The 15,800-nt window shown below is 37.3% G+C and overlaps 1 protein-coding gene across 2 annotated transcripts in view; it reads left to right on the top strand.

The window, feature by feature from the left end:
* The window catches only part of cers6 (ceramide synthase 6), a 63,930-nt gene that overhangs the window by 27,234 nt on the left and 20,896 nt on the right, over nt 1-15,800 (top strand). For both annotated transcript variants that reach the window (XM_688191.10, XM_073913211.1), the window contains exon 4: nt 10,686-10,743. In XM_688191.10, coding sequence (XP_693283.4) covers nt 10,686-10,743 — 58 coding nt within the window. The remainder of the gene's footprint in view (nt 1-10,685; nt 10,744-15,800) is intronic.

The raw sequence follows: 15,800 nt of genomic DNA, 5'->3' as shown, positions 1-15,800 counted from the left end.
GTTAGTGATGTAGCCAGACTTAAGCAGTGTTTTTTGGAGCTCTTTGAAAGCTTAGCTCAGAGACTGGATTATTGCACACCCACTGAGAACGAGCAGTATTTTTAGTCTCCATAGAAACAGCATATGACTTTATGGTTTGTACAGATTGTGTGGTCAGTTTGGTGTGTTTGGTCAGAGTTGTATAAACAGGCAGATGTTGCTTTTGAAGGGACGTGTGTGTGTGTGTGTGTGTTTGTTTATGTGATCGTTGCGTAATGTTCAGATGACAGTCATTGCTGTTCTCTTCTAGTCCCATGCAAACATGGAAATGTATTTAAATGTGTCTAAAATTTCTCCTAATGCTTCTAGCCTTCTGTGAAATCTGAGCGCTGGTGTGCTTTAAATAAATAGTTTAGTTCGGATTTGGATTACTATAATAACGTGGCTGTGTCAGTTGGCATTTCTGTGTGGAGAGTTTCCCCTGGTTGCTTTGATTTCCCCTACAAGTCCAAATACATGCGCTATAGGTGAACTGACTGACTTACTTACTTATGCCCTCCACCCCTTCCGGGGCATGGGCCGCCAAAGGTAGATCCCAGAGGTTCCTGTCCTGGGCCATTCTTTCTACTTGTCCCCAGGTGTAACCCATCCTTGTGATGTCTGCGTCAAGGTCGCGTCAGGTGTTTCTTGGACGGCCTCTCTCCCGCTTCCCTTGGGGGTTCCAACTGAGAGCCTGTCTGGTGATGCTAGTTGGTGGTTTGCGTAGGGTGTGCCCTATCCAACCCCATCTTCCCTTCCAGATTTCTGTTTCTATCGGAGGTTGACAGGTCCTTCTCCATAGGTCAGTGTTACTGATCGTGTCAGGCCAGCGAATGTGCAGAATCTTTCTGAGGCAGGTGTTGATGAATGTTTGGATCTTTCGGGTGGAAGCTTTGGTTATCCTCCAGGTCTCTGCCCCGTACAACAATACTGATTTCACATTAGAGTTAAACAGGCGGATCTTCGTGGTCATGGTAAGTTCTCTCGAAGCCCAAATGTTCTTAAGCTGGATGAAAGCAGCTCTTGCTTTGCTGATTCTTAGGTGAACTGAGTTAGCTAAATTGTCCGTAGTGTGTATGTGTGTGAATAGGAGTGTATGGGTGTTTCCCAGTGATCAGTTGCAGCTGGAAGGGCGTCCGCTTCGTAAAACGTGCTGGTTAAGTTGGCTGTTCATTCCGCTGTGGCGACCCCTGAGTAGTAAAGGGTTTAACCCAAAAGGAAAATAAATAATTGAATAATAATAATAATATAATAATGCTCAGTCTACCCGAGTATTGTTGCTGACCATGTGCATCCCTTTATGACCACAGTTTTCCATCTTCTGATGGCTATTTATATTAAGTTGATCCCATTTTTGTCTGTCTGTCCAGTGTAGGTGATTTCTTAATAGTTTAGTTAGTGAATATTTAACCATAATATTTCATGACCGTGCTGAAAAATCCAGCTTAAACCAGCCTAGGATGGTTGGCTGGTTTTAGCTGGTGGACCAGCCTGGTTTTAGAGAGGTTTTGGCCACTTCCAGACTGGTTTTCAGCCACTTCCTGGAAAGTGACCAGCTAAAACCATCTAAAACCAGCTTGACCATCCTGGTTTAAGCTGAACATAGCTGGTTTTGGCTGTGCTCCCAGCCTGGCTAGGCTGGTCAAGGTGGTTTTAGCTGGTCATTTCCCAGCCTGTCCATCTAAAACCAGGGTGGAAATAGCTGGAAACCAGCCTGGAAGTGGCCAAAACCCCTCTAAAACCAGGCTGGTCGACCAGCTAAAACCAGCCAACCATCCTAGGCTGGTTTAAGCTGCATTTTTCAACAGGGGAACACTATTTCCTGTTCACCCCACCTGAAGTTTAACCTGTTGCCAGGCAACAGCACTGACCTCTAATTAGGTAAATAACCCCTGCTCGTTTTGTTTTTACTATTGATCAAGAGCCACGGTGTGTTAAATCAGCTGAATCCAGAACAGCAGAAAGCAGCCTTTCATTTCACTAGTCCTCAATTGATTATTTTCCCTTTGCTTCACAAAAGCGTATCAGCGCTTCATTAGCCAAACACAAACACTACATGTGAAGAAAGCTCTCTTTACTTTAACAGCACATACACATACACACACACACATACAGGAGCACATACAGTTGCAATCAGAATTATTACATTTGTTTTTCTTTTCTAAATATTTCCAATATGACATTTAACAGAGCAAGGAAATTTTCACAGTATGTCTGATAATATTTTTTTTCTTCTGGAGAAAGTCTTATTTGTTTTATTTCAGCTAGAATAAAAGCAGTTTTTAATTAAAAAAAAAACATTTTAAGGTCAATATTATTAGCCCCTTTAAGCTATGTTTTTTGGATAGTCTACAGAACAAACCATCATTATACAATAACTTGCCTGATTACACTAACCCTAATTAATTAACCTAATTAATTAAGCCTTTAAATGTCACTTAGAAGTGTCTTGAAAAATATCTAGTCAAATATCATTTACTGTCATCATAGCAAAGATAAAATAAATCAGTTATTAGAGATCAGTTATTAAAACTATTATGTTTAGAAATGTGTTGAACAAAAAAAAATCTGTTAAACAGAAAGTGGAGGAAAAAAATAAACAGGGTGCTAATAATTCCGGGGGTCTAATAATTCTGACTTCAATTGTACAGATGGGAATAAACAAGAGCCACTACTTCTGCAAACTCACGGAAATGAGAAACACACACTGCAAGATGTATGTTCTTTCCTCCTATTAGGACTATAATGCTTTAAATGTGACCTTTTGGGCTCCCAAGATGTAAAATAAATCCCTAGAGTGTGTATGTGAAGTTTCACCTCAAAATACCCCACAAATAATGCTTTATAACTCTTTAAAACTGACCCTTTTAGCCTTTGATCCTCATTGTGTCGTTTTGGTGACTGTTGCTTTAAATTCAAATGAGATTCTGCTCTTTCCAAAAGAGGGCGGAGCTACAAATGCCTGCGTGTCAGCGTAGTGGCAAATTCAAATTCAATCTCCAACTATTCCAGCATATGTTTTACATAGCGGTAGCCCTTCCAGCTGCAACCCAGTACTGGGAAACACCCATACATGCTCTCATTTTCACACACTCATACACTACAACCAATTTAGTTTATTCTATTCACCAATAGCTCATGTGGGGAAAACCGGAGCACTCAGAGGAAACCCATGCCAACACGGAGAACATGCAAACTCCACACAGAAACACCAACTGACCCAGCCTGGACTGGAACCAGTGACCTTGCTATGAGGCGACAGTACTAGCCACTGAACCACCATGCCACCCCGTCAGCTTTTATTTGAGAAATATTTCCAGAGAGTTAAAGTAGCCATTAGTTTCAAAATCATACATGTGCGTTTTAAGGCTCATATCTGCAGTGGCTACTTAGCCAGTCCCGCTTAATCAATACTGCTACTTGGCCTGAAATATTGGAGAAACACTCCTGTGGAGAATTCAGACTTCCAGAATTTGATGGTTGCAAAAAAGAGCAATGAAAGAATAGAGAGAAAAGGTTGGATGAATCAGCACTGAAGAGCCTGCAGAGAGAGCAGTGGTGTGTGTGTGTGTGTGTGTGTGTGTGTGTGTGTGTGTGTGTGTGGTTTTAGTAGAAAAACTGGTTTATAGTGACTCACTGAGAGGACATGCTGAAAAACACAGTCATTCAGGGCACTTTCACTTCTGAAACCACAAATTACTTTCTGGATTTATAATTTATAGTTATGAATAACACATCGTTTTTGCTTCATTCTCTAAACTACCCATGACATTTTGTTCAAATGTAAAATAAATATTTTGTCAGTTAAGGCTAATTTAAAATAAATAAATAAGTTAAAATAAATACATAAGTAAATAAATGCAAAAGTAAATAAACAAAAGATAAAAAAGTAAATAAATAAGTAAATACATAAATAAGTAAATACTAGGGATGTAACGGTATTGTAAATACCATCATACCGCAATATTAATTTTTTTCAATATTACCGAAGTCGCATGACTCGGTTAAACTATAGGTCTTCTGAGAAAATTTGCTCAGGCGAATGAAGTGAACGGGAGGTAGCGAAAACTACAATTCCCATCAGCCCATGCTTGACCATCATCCCTTGCGGTCTGTTGTCGCTACAGATCCAGTAATGCAGAAATGGAGTGTGCTGCTAGAAGCGAGGATGAAAAAGAGCTGAAAAACTCTAAAGCGGGTGTTGTCGCCGCGCGCGTACTGAATAGCGGTGTTGTCGCGCGAGTTCTTATCAGCTGTGTTGTCGCGCGCGTACTGAATAGCGGTGTTGTCAACACACTGTTCAGATTGATGCAGACATGAGACCTCTATCTTACTCATGGTTTGTCCTCTCAAGTGGGGGAAAGACAATGCACAACGTTACCCACTGCTGTCAACCTGGGCCAAGTCATATCTCTCTTGTCCCAGAAACCTCAGTCCCAAATGAGAGGTTTTTTTTTTCTGTTGCAGGGGACATTGTAAATACCCAGAGATACCAGCTTTTACCAGATTATATTCATATGATAATTTTCCTTTAAACCCATCTCTATCTAAGTGAGTGAGTGATTAAATGTTGAATGTGATGAGTTTTCAACAATACTAAATTGAAACTTTATTTTTTTTACATGGTTTAATAATTTTTTGTTATTAAAATTGAAGATCCTGTTTCAAAGCTTACAGATAGATGGCTAATTTGTATGTCATTGACACTTTTGGCACTTTTTTGGAGTATTTTCATAAGTTTTGTTTTTCCTGTAAATAATTCAATAAATACCGTACCGTGACATTCATACCGAGGTATTACCATACCGTGAAATTCTGATACCGTTACATCCCTAGTAAATACACAAATAAGTAAATAAATACATAAATAACTAAATTAGTGAATAAATCCATAAATAAAAAAATAAGTAAATATATAAATAAGTAAGTAGTTAAGTAAATAAGTAAATAAGCCAATAAATAAGTAAATAAATGAATGAATAAGTAAATATGTAAGTAAATAAATGAATAAGTCATTATGTAAGTAAATAAATGAATAAGTAAATAAATAAATAAACAAGTAAATAAGTAAATAAATACACAAGTAAATAATTAAATAAATAAATACACAAGTAAATAAATAAGTAAATAAATAAATAAGTAAATATATACATTTATTAATTTGAAACAGCGACCTTCTTGCTGTGAGGCGACAGTGCTAACCACTGAGCCACCATGTCACCCATGGGTTGTTTATTTGCAATTGATTTATATCTTATAATTTTCTTCTGATTCTGCATCATATGCTTGTTAAAATCATAATGTAATTTCTGAAAAATTAAAACATTTAATCATTTTGCTTGTGTAACGGATTGTTACTTTTTCTCTACTTTATCACTAATTCAGTTTATTTGTATAGCGCTTTTCACAATAATTATTGTTTTAAAGCAGTTTTACAAAAGCTGCACATTATTATATTACAATCAAATTCAAAAAAGTTAAGCTATTAGCTGCTAATTACTATAACTAATTAACTAGTGTCTAATGTCTTATCATATTATTTATAATTAAGGTATTATATATGAGGATTGTTAACCTGCAGTTTTGTAGTATTTAAACTACCTGACAAAGGTCTTGTTGTGGATCCCAGTTGTAAGAGCAACTAATAATAACTTGGCTTCTTGTTGATCCTTTGAAAAAGTGGCAGAAGGTCGATTTTCTGCTGAATCGTCTGTTGAACAGCATTCCAATCATCACAAATACTGCAGAAGACCTACTGGAACCTGCATGGACCCAATATTCTGACAGAAATCAGTCAAGTTTGGTGAAGGAAAAGTCATGGAGTGGATGCCAACATCAACAGCTTTAGGTATCAAGACATTTGTGATGCGCATTACATTACAAACCACAGGAGAGGGCAAATTCTTCAGCAGGATAGCGCTCCTTCTCATACTTCAGCCTCCACATCAAAGTTCCTGAAAGCAAAGAAGGTCAAGGTGCTCCAGGATTGGCCAGCCCAGTCTCCAGACATGAACATTATTGAGCATGTCTGGGGTAAGATGAAGAAGGAGGCATTAAAGATGAATCTAAAGACTCTTGATGAACTCTGGGAGATGACTTTATTAATAAGTGATTTGAGTCGTTGCAGAGATGGATGGATGGATGGATGGATGGATGCAGTCCTCCAAGCTCATGGGAGTCATACACAATTTTCATTCTGTTTCCACTGCAGCATGACTTTATATTCTATATTGGACATTATTTTCGTTAAGTGACAAGACTTCTGTTTAAGCAAAGTCAGACCTTACTGACCTAATTAAAAGAATTACAAATCAAGGCATGGTCATATTTTATTTTACTAAAATAAGCATAATCTAGAGGCCTTTGCCTTTATAAGCCACTTCTTTTTTTTATTTTTTATTTTTTTTATTAGAATATGCAAAAATCATACAAATACAAGAAAACGTCAACAAATAACAAATACAAAGCAACGAAACAAAAACAAAACAAAAACAACAACAATATAGTCATGTACTGGTATGTGCGTGAGTGTGTGCGTGTGAGTGTGTGTATGCATGTGGACAGGTCAGAGTACATACATAAGGAACAATAACAGTCAATAAATGAAGCAAGTGTCACAGATATAGATAAAACATATAGAAAGAAACCAGTCAGAGGTAGGGAGTAACAACAATGCTTATTAATGTATGATAGTAAAAATGAGAGTAAAAAGAAAGAAAGGACAACAGTAATAACTGACAACAATAATAATAAAACACAAGTGCTACACCAACTACTACTACAGAAAGTTACTTATATTACAGCTACTACTACAGCCACAACCACGACTACTACTACTACAATGTCTACTAATACTGATACTACTACAACGACCTATAAGCTACTTCTGATACCAACTGATCAACTAGAAGTCAAGCTATTATTTGTTGTTCCTAAAACTTGAATAGGCAACAAGACATTCGTCAGGTAGTGTGATGATTTCTACTTGTACATGTCTAATAAACTGTATTTAATTTTAAGTGTTTTCCATCTTATGCATTAATGCTGCCTGTGGTTTGGCTCATTTAAGGGCTGATTATGAAAGGAAGGGACTAATCCTGCAGTTGTATATCAGCTCAGGTCAGTGTCTTCTGCATTGCCTTTGTTATGAAGGATGTGCTGTGAAATGTTGTCCTGGTAACAGCAGTACGTAAGAAATAGGCCATCTTGCATGTTGAATTCATAATCAATTTTCAAGTACTCCAGCATGAGGAGTGAGTTTAGCCTGATTTCGATCCTTGGACCGTAGAAACCTTTTTTCATATTGATGATTTGCTTTTTATTTGTTATGCATCTTAAAGGTGCCATATACTACATTGATTCAATAGTGGCTTGGATTGTTACATATTCTCATTTATAAACCCAGAAGATACCCCTAGAATAAATAGCTTGGCTTTGACCATATTTGGAAGGGTTGTGAATATTAATGAGCATTACTTTGATGCTAAGCAGACACACACACACACACACACACACACACACACACACCCCACACACACACACACACACACACACACACACACACACACACACACGCACACACACGCACACACACACACGCACACACACACACACACACACACACACACACACACACACACACACACACACACACACACACACACACACACAGTGTGATGTACTCGTACACATCCAATATACAATGGTGTAAAGCAGGGGTCACCAATTTTGGTCCTGGAGGGCCAGTGTCCCTGCAGGGTTTAGCTCCAACTTGCCTCAACACACCTGCCTGGATGTTTTAAGTATACCAAATAAGACCTTGATTAGCTTGTTCAGAGGTGTGTGATTAGGGTTGGAGCTAAAATCTGCAGGACATCGGCCCTCCAGATACAAGTTTGGTTACCCCTGGTGTAAAGTAACAAATTACAAATACTCACTGTAACTGAGAACTTTTACACTTTATTTCTGCCAGCTGGGGTTCCCGGAAACAAAAGTAAAATATGCCCTTATATTACAGAAATTTACCATAAAATAACGAATATTAAATTACAGAAATTTACCGTAAAATAACGAATATTAAATTACAGAAATTTACCGTAAAATAACAAAAATTAGTTTACAGAAATTTACCGTAAAATAACGAATATTAAATTACAGAAATTTACCGTAAAATAACGAATATTAAATTACAGAAATTTACCGTAAAATAACGAATATTAAATTACAGAAATTTACCGTAAAATAACAAAAATTAGTTTACAGAAATTTACCGTAAAATAGCAGAAATTAAATTACAGAAATTTACCGCAAAATAAGGAATATTAAATGACAGAATTTTACCGTAAAATAACAAATATTAAATTACAGAAATTTACCTTAAAAAAATTAATATTAAATTATAGACATTTACTGTAAAATAACGAATATTTTATTACAGAAATTTACAGCAAAATAACGAGTATTTAATTACAGAAATTTACCATAAAACCAGAAAGTTAAATTTAAGGAAATTTTTGTAATTTAACATCCGTTATTTTACGGTACATTGCTATAATTTAACAGCCAATATTTTATGTTTTTTTTTCCGGCACTCCAGCTGCCAGAAATTAACCGTAAAAATTACAGATTTTTTTACAGTGTAGTTTTTTTTAGGAATTGTAATTTACTAAGTAGTTTTAAAAATGTGTACTTTTACTTTCCCTCGAGTGCATTTTTATTGCTGTGTTGGTACTTTTACTCCACTATCTTTCTTCAACTTGCAGTCACTACTTTAGTTTTTCTTGTCAATGGGGTATAAAAGAATAATTCTTGTGATTCCTGTCCAATCGAATTGCACATAGAAGGTAAATCGCATCATAATGAACTACCTCAAGACATGAGCGATTTATAATTGCAGCAATTATTAAAAGTGTCCCAGATGTCAAAAATCTTTATACACATTGACCCATGCAGGTCACTGATGAGAAAATGATGGATGTTTATTGTATGAAGACCGAAATGGCCTCAAACACCCAGCAAGCACAAGATGACATTATGATAACAGATTGACATTGTACATCAACGTCGTGGGTATATTGCGTTTTATTTGAAAATGAAAATCGGTTTGATGTCAGAACTCAATGTCAGGGTGACGTCAATGTCCAACGACCAACCTAAAATCATCCAAATATCAACGTCTAATGATGTTATAGCTTGACGTTGTGTGGACGTTACCACTATGACGTCTATCAGACGTTGGATTTTGGTTGCCATATCTGATGAATAAATGTCAGTGTAGGATGCCAATATGATTTAAAATGTTGGCTTGACGTTGGATTTTGGTCACTTTTCAAAACAACCTAAAAATCAAACACATATCAACGTCATTTGATGTCGTTATTGGTGATCAAAATAACCTTGTCCTTAGACGCTGGCTAGACATTGAATTTTGGTCACCTGATGTCACGACCTAAATATAACCTAATATTAACTTCTTATGACTTTGTGTGCCTGCTCGGCAATAATAAATTTCATGTAAATGCATCAGCTTTTTACAGCATAATACTACTATTTTGAGTACATTTGAAAGGTTTTTAAGCAAGTAATGTTACTTTTATTTATATATATATTTTTTTATTGTAGAAAAGTGGGAGGAGCTAAACAGGCAGTTATGGAGAAGCAGTTGGTGGAACTAAACAGAATGATGTATAAACAGTGGGCGGAGCTAAACATACAGTGATGTAGAACAGTGGGAGGAGTCAGACAGTCATGGAGAAGCAGTTGGTGACAGCAGGCGGAGCTAAACAGACAGTGATGTTGAAACTGTGTGTAGAGCTTAACAGTCAGTAATGTAGAGAAGTGGGAGGGACTAAACAGACAGAAACTGGGCAGAGCTAAACAGACTAATATAGAAAAGTGGGAGGAGCTAGACAGGCTGTGATGGAGAAGCAGTTGGTGGAACTAAAACGTTAGTGGTGTAAAAACAGAGTAGCCAGAGCTAAACAGACAGTGATGTAGAAGAAGAGGGAGGAGCTAAACAGACAGTGATGGAGAAGCAGTTAGTGACAGTGGGCGGAGCTAAACAGACATTGATGTAGAAACAGTGGGCGGAGCTTAACATACAGTGATGTAGAAAAGTGGGAGGAGCTTAACAGGCGGTGATGGAGAAGCAGTTGGTGGAACTACACAGACAGTGATGTAAAAACAGCGGATGGAGCTAAACAGACAGAGATGTAGAAACAGTGCAGAGCTTAGCAGACAGTTATGTAGAAACGGTGGGTGGAGCTAAACAAACAGCTATGTAGAAAAAGTGGGAGGAACTAAACAGAGTGATATAAAGGCAGAGGGTGGAGCTAAGCACACAATGATGAAGACAGTGGGTGGAGCTAAACAGACAGTGATGTAGAAGTTGGCATTTTTCTTCTATGGAGGCGGAGTTTAGCCAGACATTCTGCACTTTCTAAAATCTGTAGTTTTGGCAGATTGACTTCAGTAAGCCATTTTTAGACTAATAGGAATGTTTTGAGTTTTGAAACTTACAGGATGTTTTTATAGTACAATGATCTCCTAACATAACCTATAAAGGATCAAGACATTTTGGATTTTTCAGTTCATCAGCACTTTAAACGCAGTTGTATTGCATTATGAAATATTGACCTAAAGTATTGTTCTGTTTGTTTTCTCCGCAGGTGGCGGTTCTCGTTTTACCTGTACATATTTACGTACGGTGTGCGCTTCCTGAAGAAGGTAAACACTTTGTTTTGATAATGGTCAACGTGAAGCTGTAAATCTTTCATCACTGACAGCTCCATACATCTGTTGTTTTGTATTTTTGTCCATGAACCACTGCCAGGATGTTGGCGAGCAGAGCAGCTTTATAACAGCATTATCATATAGATGGAGAATCACACTTTTTTATTGACTATTTTAGCATTACAATGACAAAATGCAGTACACATACAGAGTTGTTCTTCTTTTCTGCTTTTCATTATCTCTGTTTTGTGGAGCGAACATGCAGACGAGATGAGTTAAGAGAGATGTCTTCTCTGGCTTGGTTTTAATTTTATTTGCGGTGTTGTGTCGAACAGCGAGAGACTGCATACATAAACACTGCACCCTTCTTCTCATAAAGCTGTTCATAATTTATTGCTCTATGCATAATATAGATTATTGTCCTCCAAGTAAACATGTTTACATACACTGGCCCCATCTTTGACTCTTCAGTGATGCAATTAAAGCATAAATGACATAGAAATCAAGATTGTTTTGTTATTTACTCATTTCAAAGTTGTTACAAACAAGGGCTGCGCAAAATAACACAAATGGAATTCACTGAAGCTTATCATCAGTCCTGATAAATGTTTTATATAAAGACAGTGAATCTGTAACGTTCATCTGGCATATGTATATGCATATGTACACTTACCGGCCACTTTATTAGGTACACCTTATTAGTACCGAGTTTGACCTCCTTTTGTCTTCTGAACTGCCTTAATCCTTTGTGGCATAGGTTCAGCAAGGTACTGGAAATATTCCTCTGAGATTTTGGCTCATATTGACATGACAGCATCACACAGTTGCTGCAGATTTGTCAGCTGCACATCCATGATGCGAATCTCCCGTTCCACCACATCCCAAAGGTGCTCTATTGGATTGAGAACTGGTAACTGTGGAGGCCATTTGAGTACAGTGAACTCATTGTCATGTGTGAGAAACAAGTCTGAGATGATTAGCGCTTTATGACATGACGCGATATCCTGCTGGAAGGATCCATCAGAAGATGGGCACACTGTGGTAATAAAGGGATGGACATGTTTAGCACCAATACTTAGGTAGACTGTGACATGCTCAATTGGTACTGATGAGCCCAAAGTGTGCCTAGAAAATATCCCCCACCCCATTACACCACCACCACCAGCCTGAACCGTTCATGAAAGGCAGGATGGATCCATCCTTTCATGTTGTTGACGCCAAATTCTGACCCTACCATCCTAATGTCACAGCAGAAATCATTAGGATCAGGACTCATTAGACCAGGCAACGTTTCTCCAATCTTCTATTGTCTAATTTTGGTGAGCCTGTGTGAATTGTAGCCTCAGTTTCCTGTTCTTAGCTGACAGGAGTGGCACCCGGTGTGGTCTTCTGCTGCTGTAGCCCATCCGCCTCAAGGTTGGACGTGTTGTGTGTTCAGAGATGCTCTTCTCTATACCTTGGTTGTAACAAGTGGTTACTTAAGTTACTGTTGCATTTATATAAGCTGGAACCAGTCTGGCCATTCTCCTCTGACCTCTGGCATCAACAAGGCATTTGCACCCACAGAACTTCCGCTCACTGGATATTTTCTCTTTTTCAGACCATTCTCTGTAAAGCCTTAAGATGGTTGTGTGTAAAAAATCCTAGTAGATCAGCAGTTTCTGAAATACTCAGACCAGCCCGTCTGACACCAACAACCATGCCACATGTCACTTAAATCATCTTTCCTCCCCATTCTGATGCTCGGTTTGAACAGCAGCAGATTGTCTTGACCATGTCAACATGCCTAAATGCAATGAGTTGTGATTGGCTGATTAGAAATTTGCGTTAACGAGCAATTGGATAGGTGTGCCCAATAAAGTGGTTGGTGAGTTTATATGCATGTATAATGTATATACATAACACTTTTTTTTATTTTCCTTCATTTTTTTTGCATTTGCTTCACTTTTAAAAAGTAATTTAAACATACAGCTTTAGAAAGCTATTAATATTTAAGAATTAACACAAATAATTATTAAGTTAATTATTATTAACACAAATGTCTGAAAAACATATACAGTATATATTTATTTGTATAATCTAGGTACTTGCTACCACTAAATATTTTCATTTTTTCCCCATCCAATCTGATAAATAAACTAATTTACCAATGATTTAAATAGGGATGAAGCATTATTTGCATGGTTATTCATAACTGTCTGTTCCAGAATTTAGTTTATTCGAAACTCTTCCTTAAAGTAAACCCACACATATACTACAGTTTATGGACTGAAGAATAAAGGTAATGTTGTGTGTCTTTAGAAACTAGGCTAAAGGTGAAGCGTTTGCACTGCTCTACTGAATGAGTTCATTTCTCCCGCTGCTGTTAATAATAGTAGCTCAGGTGAAAGTGAACTGACTTAAACCCAATACAAGCCTATACAGCTTATGTGGGTGGCGATCTAATAAGCAGATATTGAAGAGCACGTTCTTTCATTCTTATTATAAAGTGACGTATTAAACCCTTCAGTGTTGCTGACCAGAAAATGATTACAGACAAACACTTTAAAGAGGATTGAAGTATATCAGAATTGTTTTTTTCTGAATAAGATGCAACTATATGTTGGGCTGTATGTAAAACTTTTCATTTATTGCTTATTGATAATTTATAGCTTTTTTAATCACTTTTTATTTTTATTGCATTTTTCACTGTTTGATTGATTCCAGGGGAAAATAATTTGTTCAAGCGGCACACATCACATAAAATACAATATTTAAATATATCATAAAATAAAAAAAAATTAAATAACAATAAATAAATAAATAGTCAATGTGTAAATAGCTTGTAATGAAATAACATGACACATGAAATAAATATAGTAATTTAGAGTAAACACTACAGTGTTTTTATCCTATACTATAGTAAAGTAGTTGAATTAATCTGTTGTGGTAATTCTACAGTCTCTTTATTAATGTTGTTAGCACAAAAACCTTAATATTTATTCATTCATGGATGTTTTCTTCCCCTCAGAATGTTACTTTATATCTAATGATACATAATGTTCCATGTTTCCGAATGGACAGAGAAAAGTAACATAACAAAAACATCACCCTCAAAAGTAACATTAAAACATAGTAAAAGTACTGTAAGTTAATCAAAAACAAACACAAAACACACACACATGCACACGTAAGTCAATGATATATGAGCAGTACCACACTCGTAGCAGTACTATATGGCTGTATATCGGCACTAAGGCACTTGAGCCAATTGCACGCCTCCCACAAGTGCCGATATACAGCCAAATCTCACTACTAGCCATGTGATATTGCGATTATACAATACTTTGACGGCAAAATTTGAGTATATAAAAAACAAAATCTAATACGGAGTCTCAAAAATCCTTTTGTATGAGGAACTACTTTCATCCGCCATTCATTCACATCTGCAGCTGACGTCAGAACAGCAGAAACCGTTGATCATTCACCAACCTCACTTTAGAGCTAGTATGTGAATGATTCTCTAGCGTAATGTCTAAAGTGAAAACAAAGCTGGTGATTTTTAAAATTATAAGGATAAACAGCATGAAATGCCATCAGTCTACAGAGATTTCCCCGTATTTCTCAGTTGCAATAATGATTTTACAATAATTAATAGTGAAAACCTAAAGCAAAGCAAGCACTGGCAGATTACTATGATGTAAAATAGAGCTGCACGATTCTGGCTAAAATGAGAATCGCTATTTTTTTTTGCTTAAAATAAAGATCACGATTTTCTCACGATTCTGTAGATCTAAAATAAAGGTTATTATGAGTGGGCTATTGTTATTGTTATTTCTCAAACATATGGTAAAAAAATTATAATAATATGTAGGTCTACTGGTTCTCATGCACAATACTTTGTGTTCGCTATGAAAAAAAAAACATATTAAATGCTTGTCGTAGCCTAATCATAACTCTATAATTCCATATGATTATTTAAATGTGCATGCTTTTGGTTTCAATTTCACTGCTAAGTGCGGTTCATACTTTCCGCGCGGCTCTCAAACAATCACTCTGTTTCACAAACTAAACGTTATTTACAACTTTATTACTTGTTACTCACAGCCTGTGCAGGTTCTGTACACTAAAGTAGACTTTAATCGCAGGCGCGCGCCTGTGAATCGTAGAAATGCTGGATTAAGATCGTCTAGGGCAGGGGTCTCAAACTCAATTTACCTGGGGGCCGCAGGAGGCAAAGTCTGGGTGAGGCTGGGCCGCATAAGGGATTTCACAAAAAAAATCCTCAAATGTCATAATTAACAGTTTTAATTATTTCTTCTGAACATGAAGTGTCCTGAACATTAATAGAACATTGAGTGAAGATTATGAACAGTTCTTCTGAACATGGCATCTTTTGCCTACTTCTTGCTGCCAGAGACTTGACAGCGCTTCTTCTCACAAATCTGAACCACATTTGGCTTTAGAGCGGAAGCAGTTGAGACCCTCAGTATGGCTTGAAGATGATCATCATTAAGTCTAGACCTGTACTTTGACTTATTGAAGTCCTAGGGAAAAAAGTGGGGGAACTCACTCAAAACTTCCATTCCCTCACCTAAAAAAGGCGTATATATGTATAAATAAAACACCCCCACCCCACTCCAGTCACATCAGTCTGTACCAGTCTGTATCTACCTATAATATCAACACAATCTCACGACGCGACACACCCTCGGTCCCGCCCTTCAGTAGGCGCTCGATAACACCGCTCTTGAGGACGCGGGCGACAACACAGCTGATCAGCTCCCCGCTCCACTGATTCTGTCAGAGTACAGCGGTCGGCGCGGGCCACAAAATATTGCACTGAGGGCCGCAAATGGCCCGCGGGCCGCGAGTTTGAGACCCCTGGTCTAGGGGGTCGAATCGAGATCGCAATCTTTTTTCGATTAATTGTGCAGCTCTCGTATAAATACAGCACTACAACATACATAAGAGAGAGATCAACTTAGAATTTCACTTACCTGTTTTATAATGATTTGAACAGCTGTAGTTTATCGCCCCTAAGGACTTATTATGCAATCTCTGTCGCCATA

This window comes from Danio rerio, chromosome 9 (genome assembly GCF_049306965.1).
Source record: "Danio rerio strain Tuebingen ecotype United States chromosome 9, GRCz12tu, whole genome shotgun sequence".
NCBI classification, from domain to species: domain Eukaryota; kingdom Metazoa; phylum Chordata; class Actinopteri; order Cypriniformes; family Danionidae; genus Danio; species Danio rerio.
The sequence above is the reverse complement of the archived record's forward strand: the minus strand, read 5'-3'. Positions and strand labels throughout refer to the sequence as shown.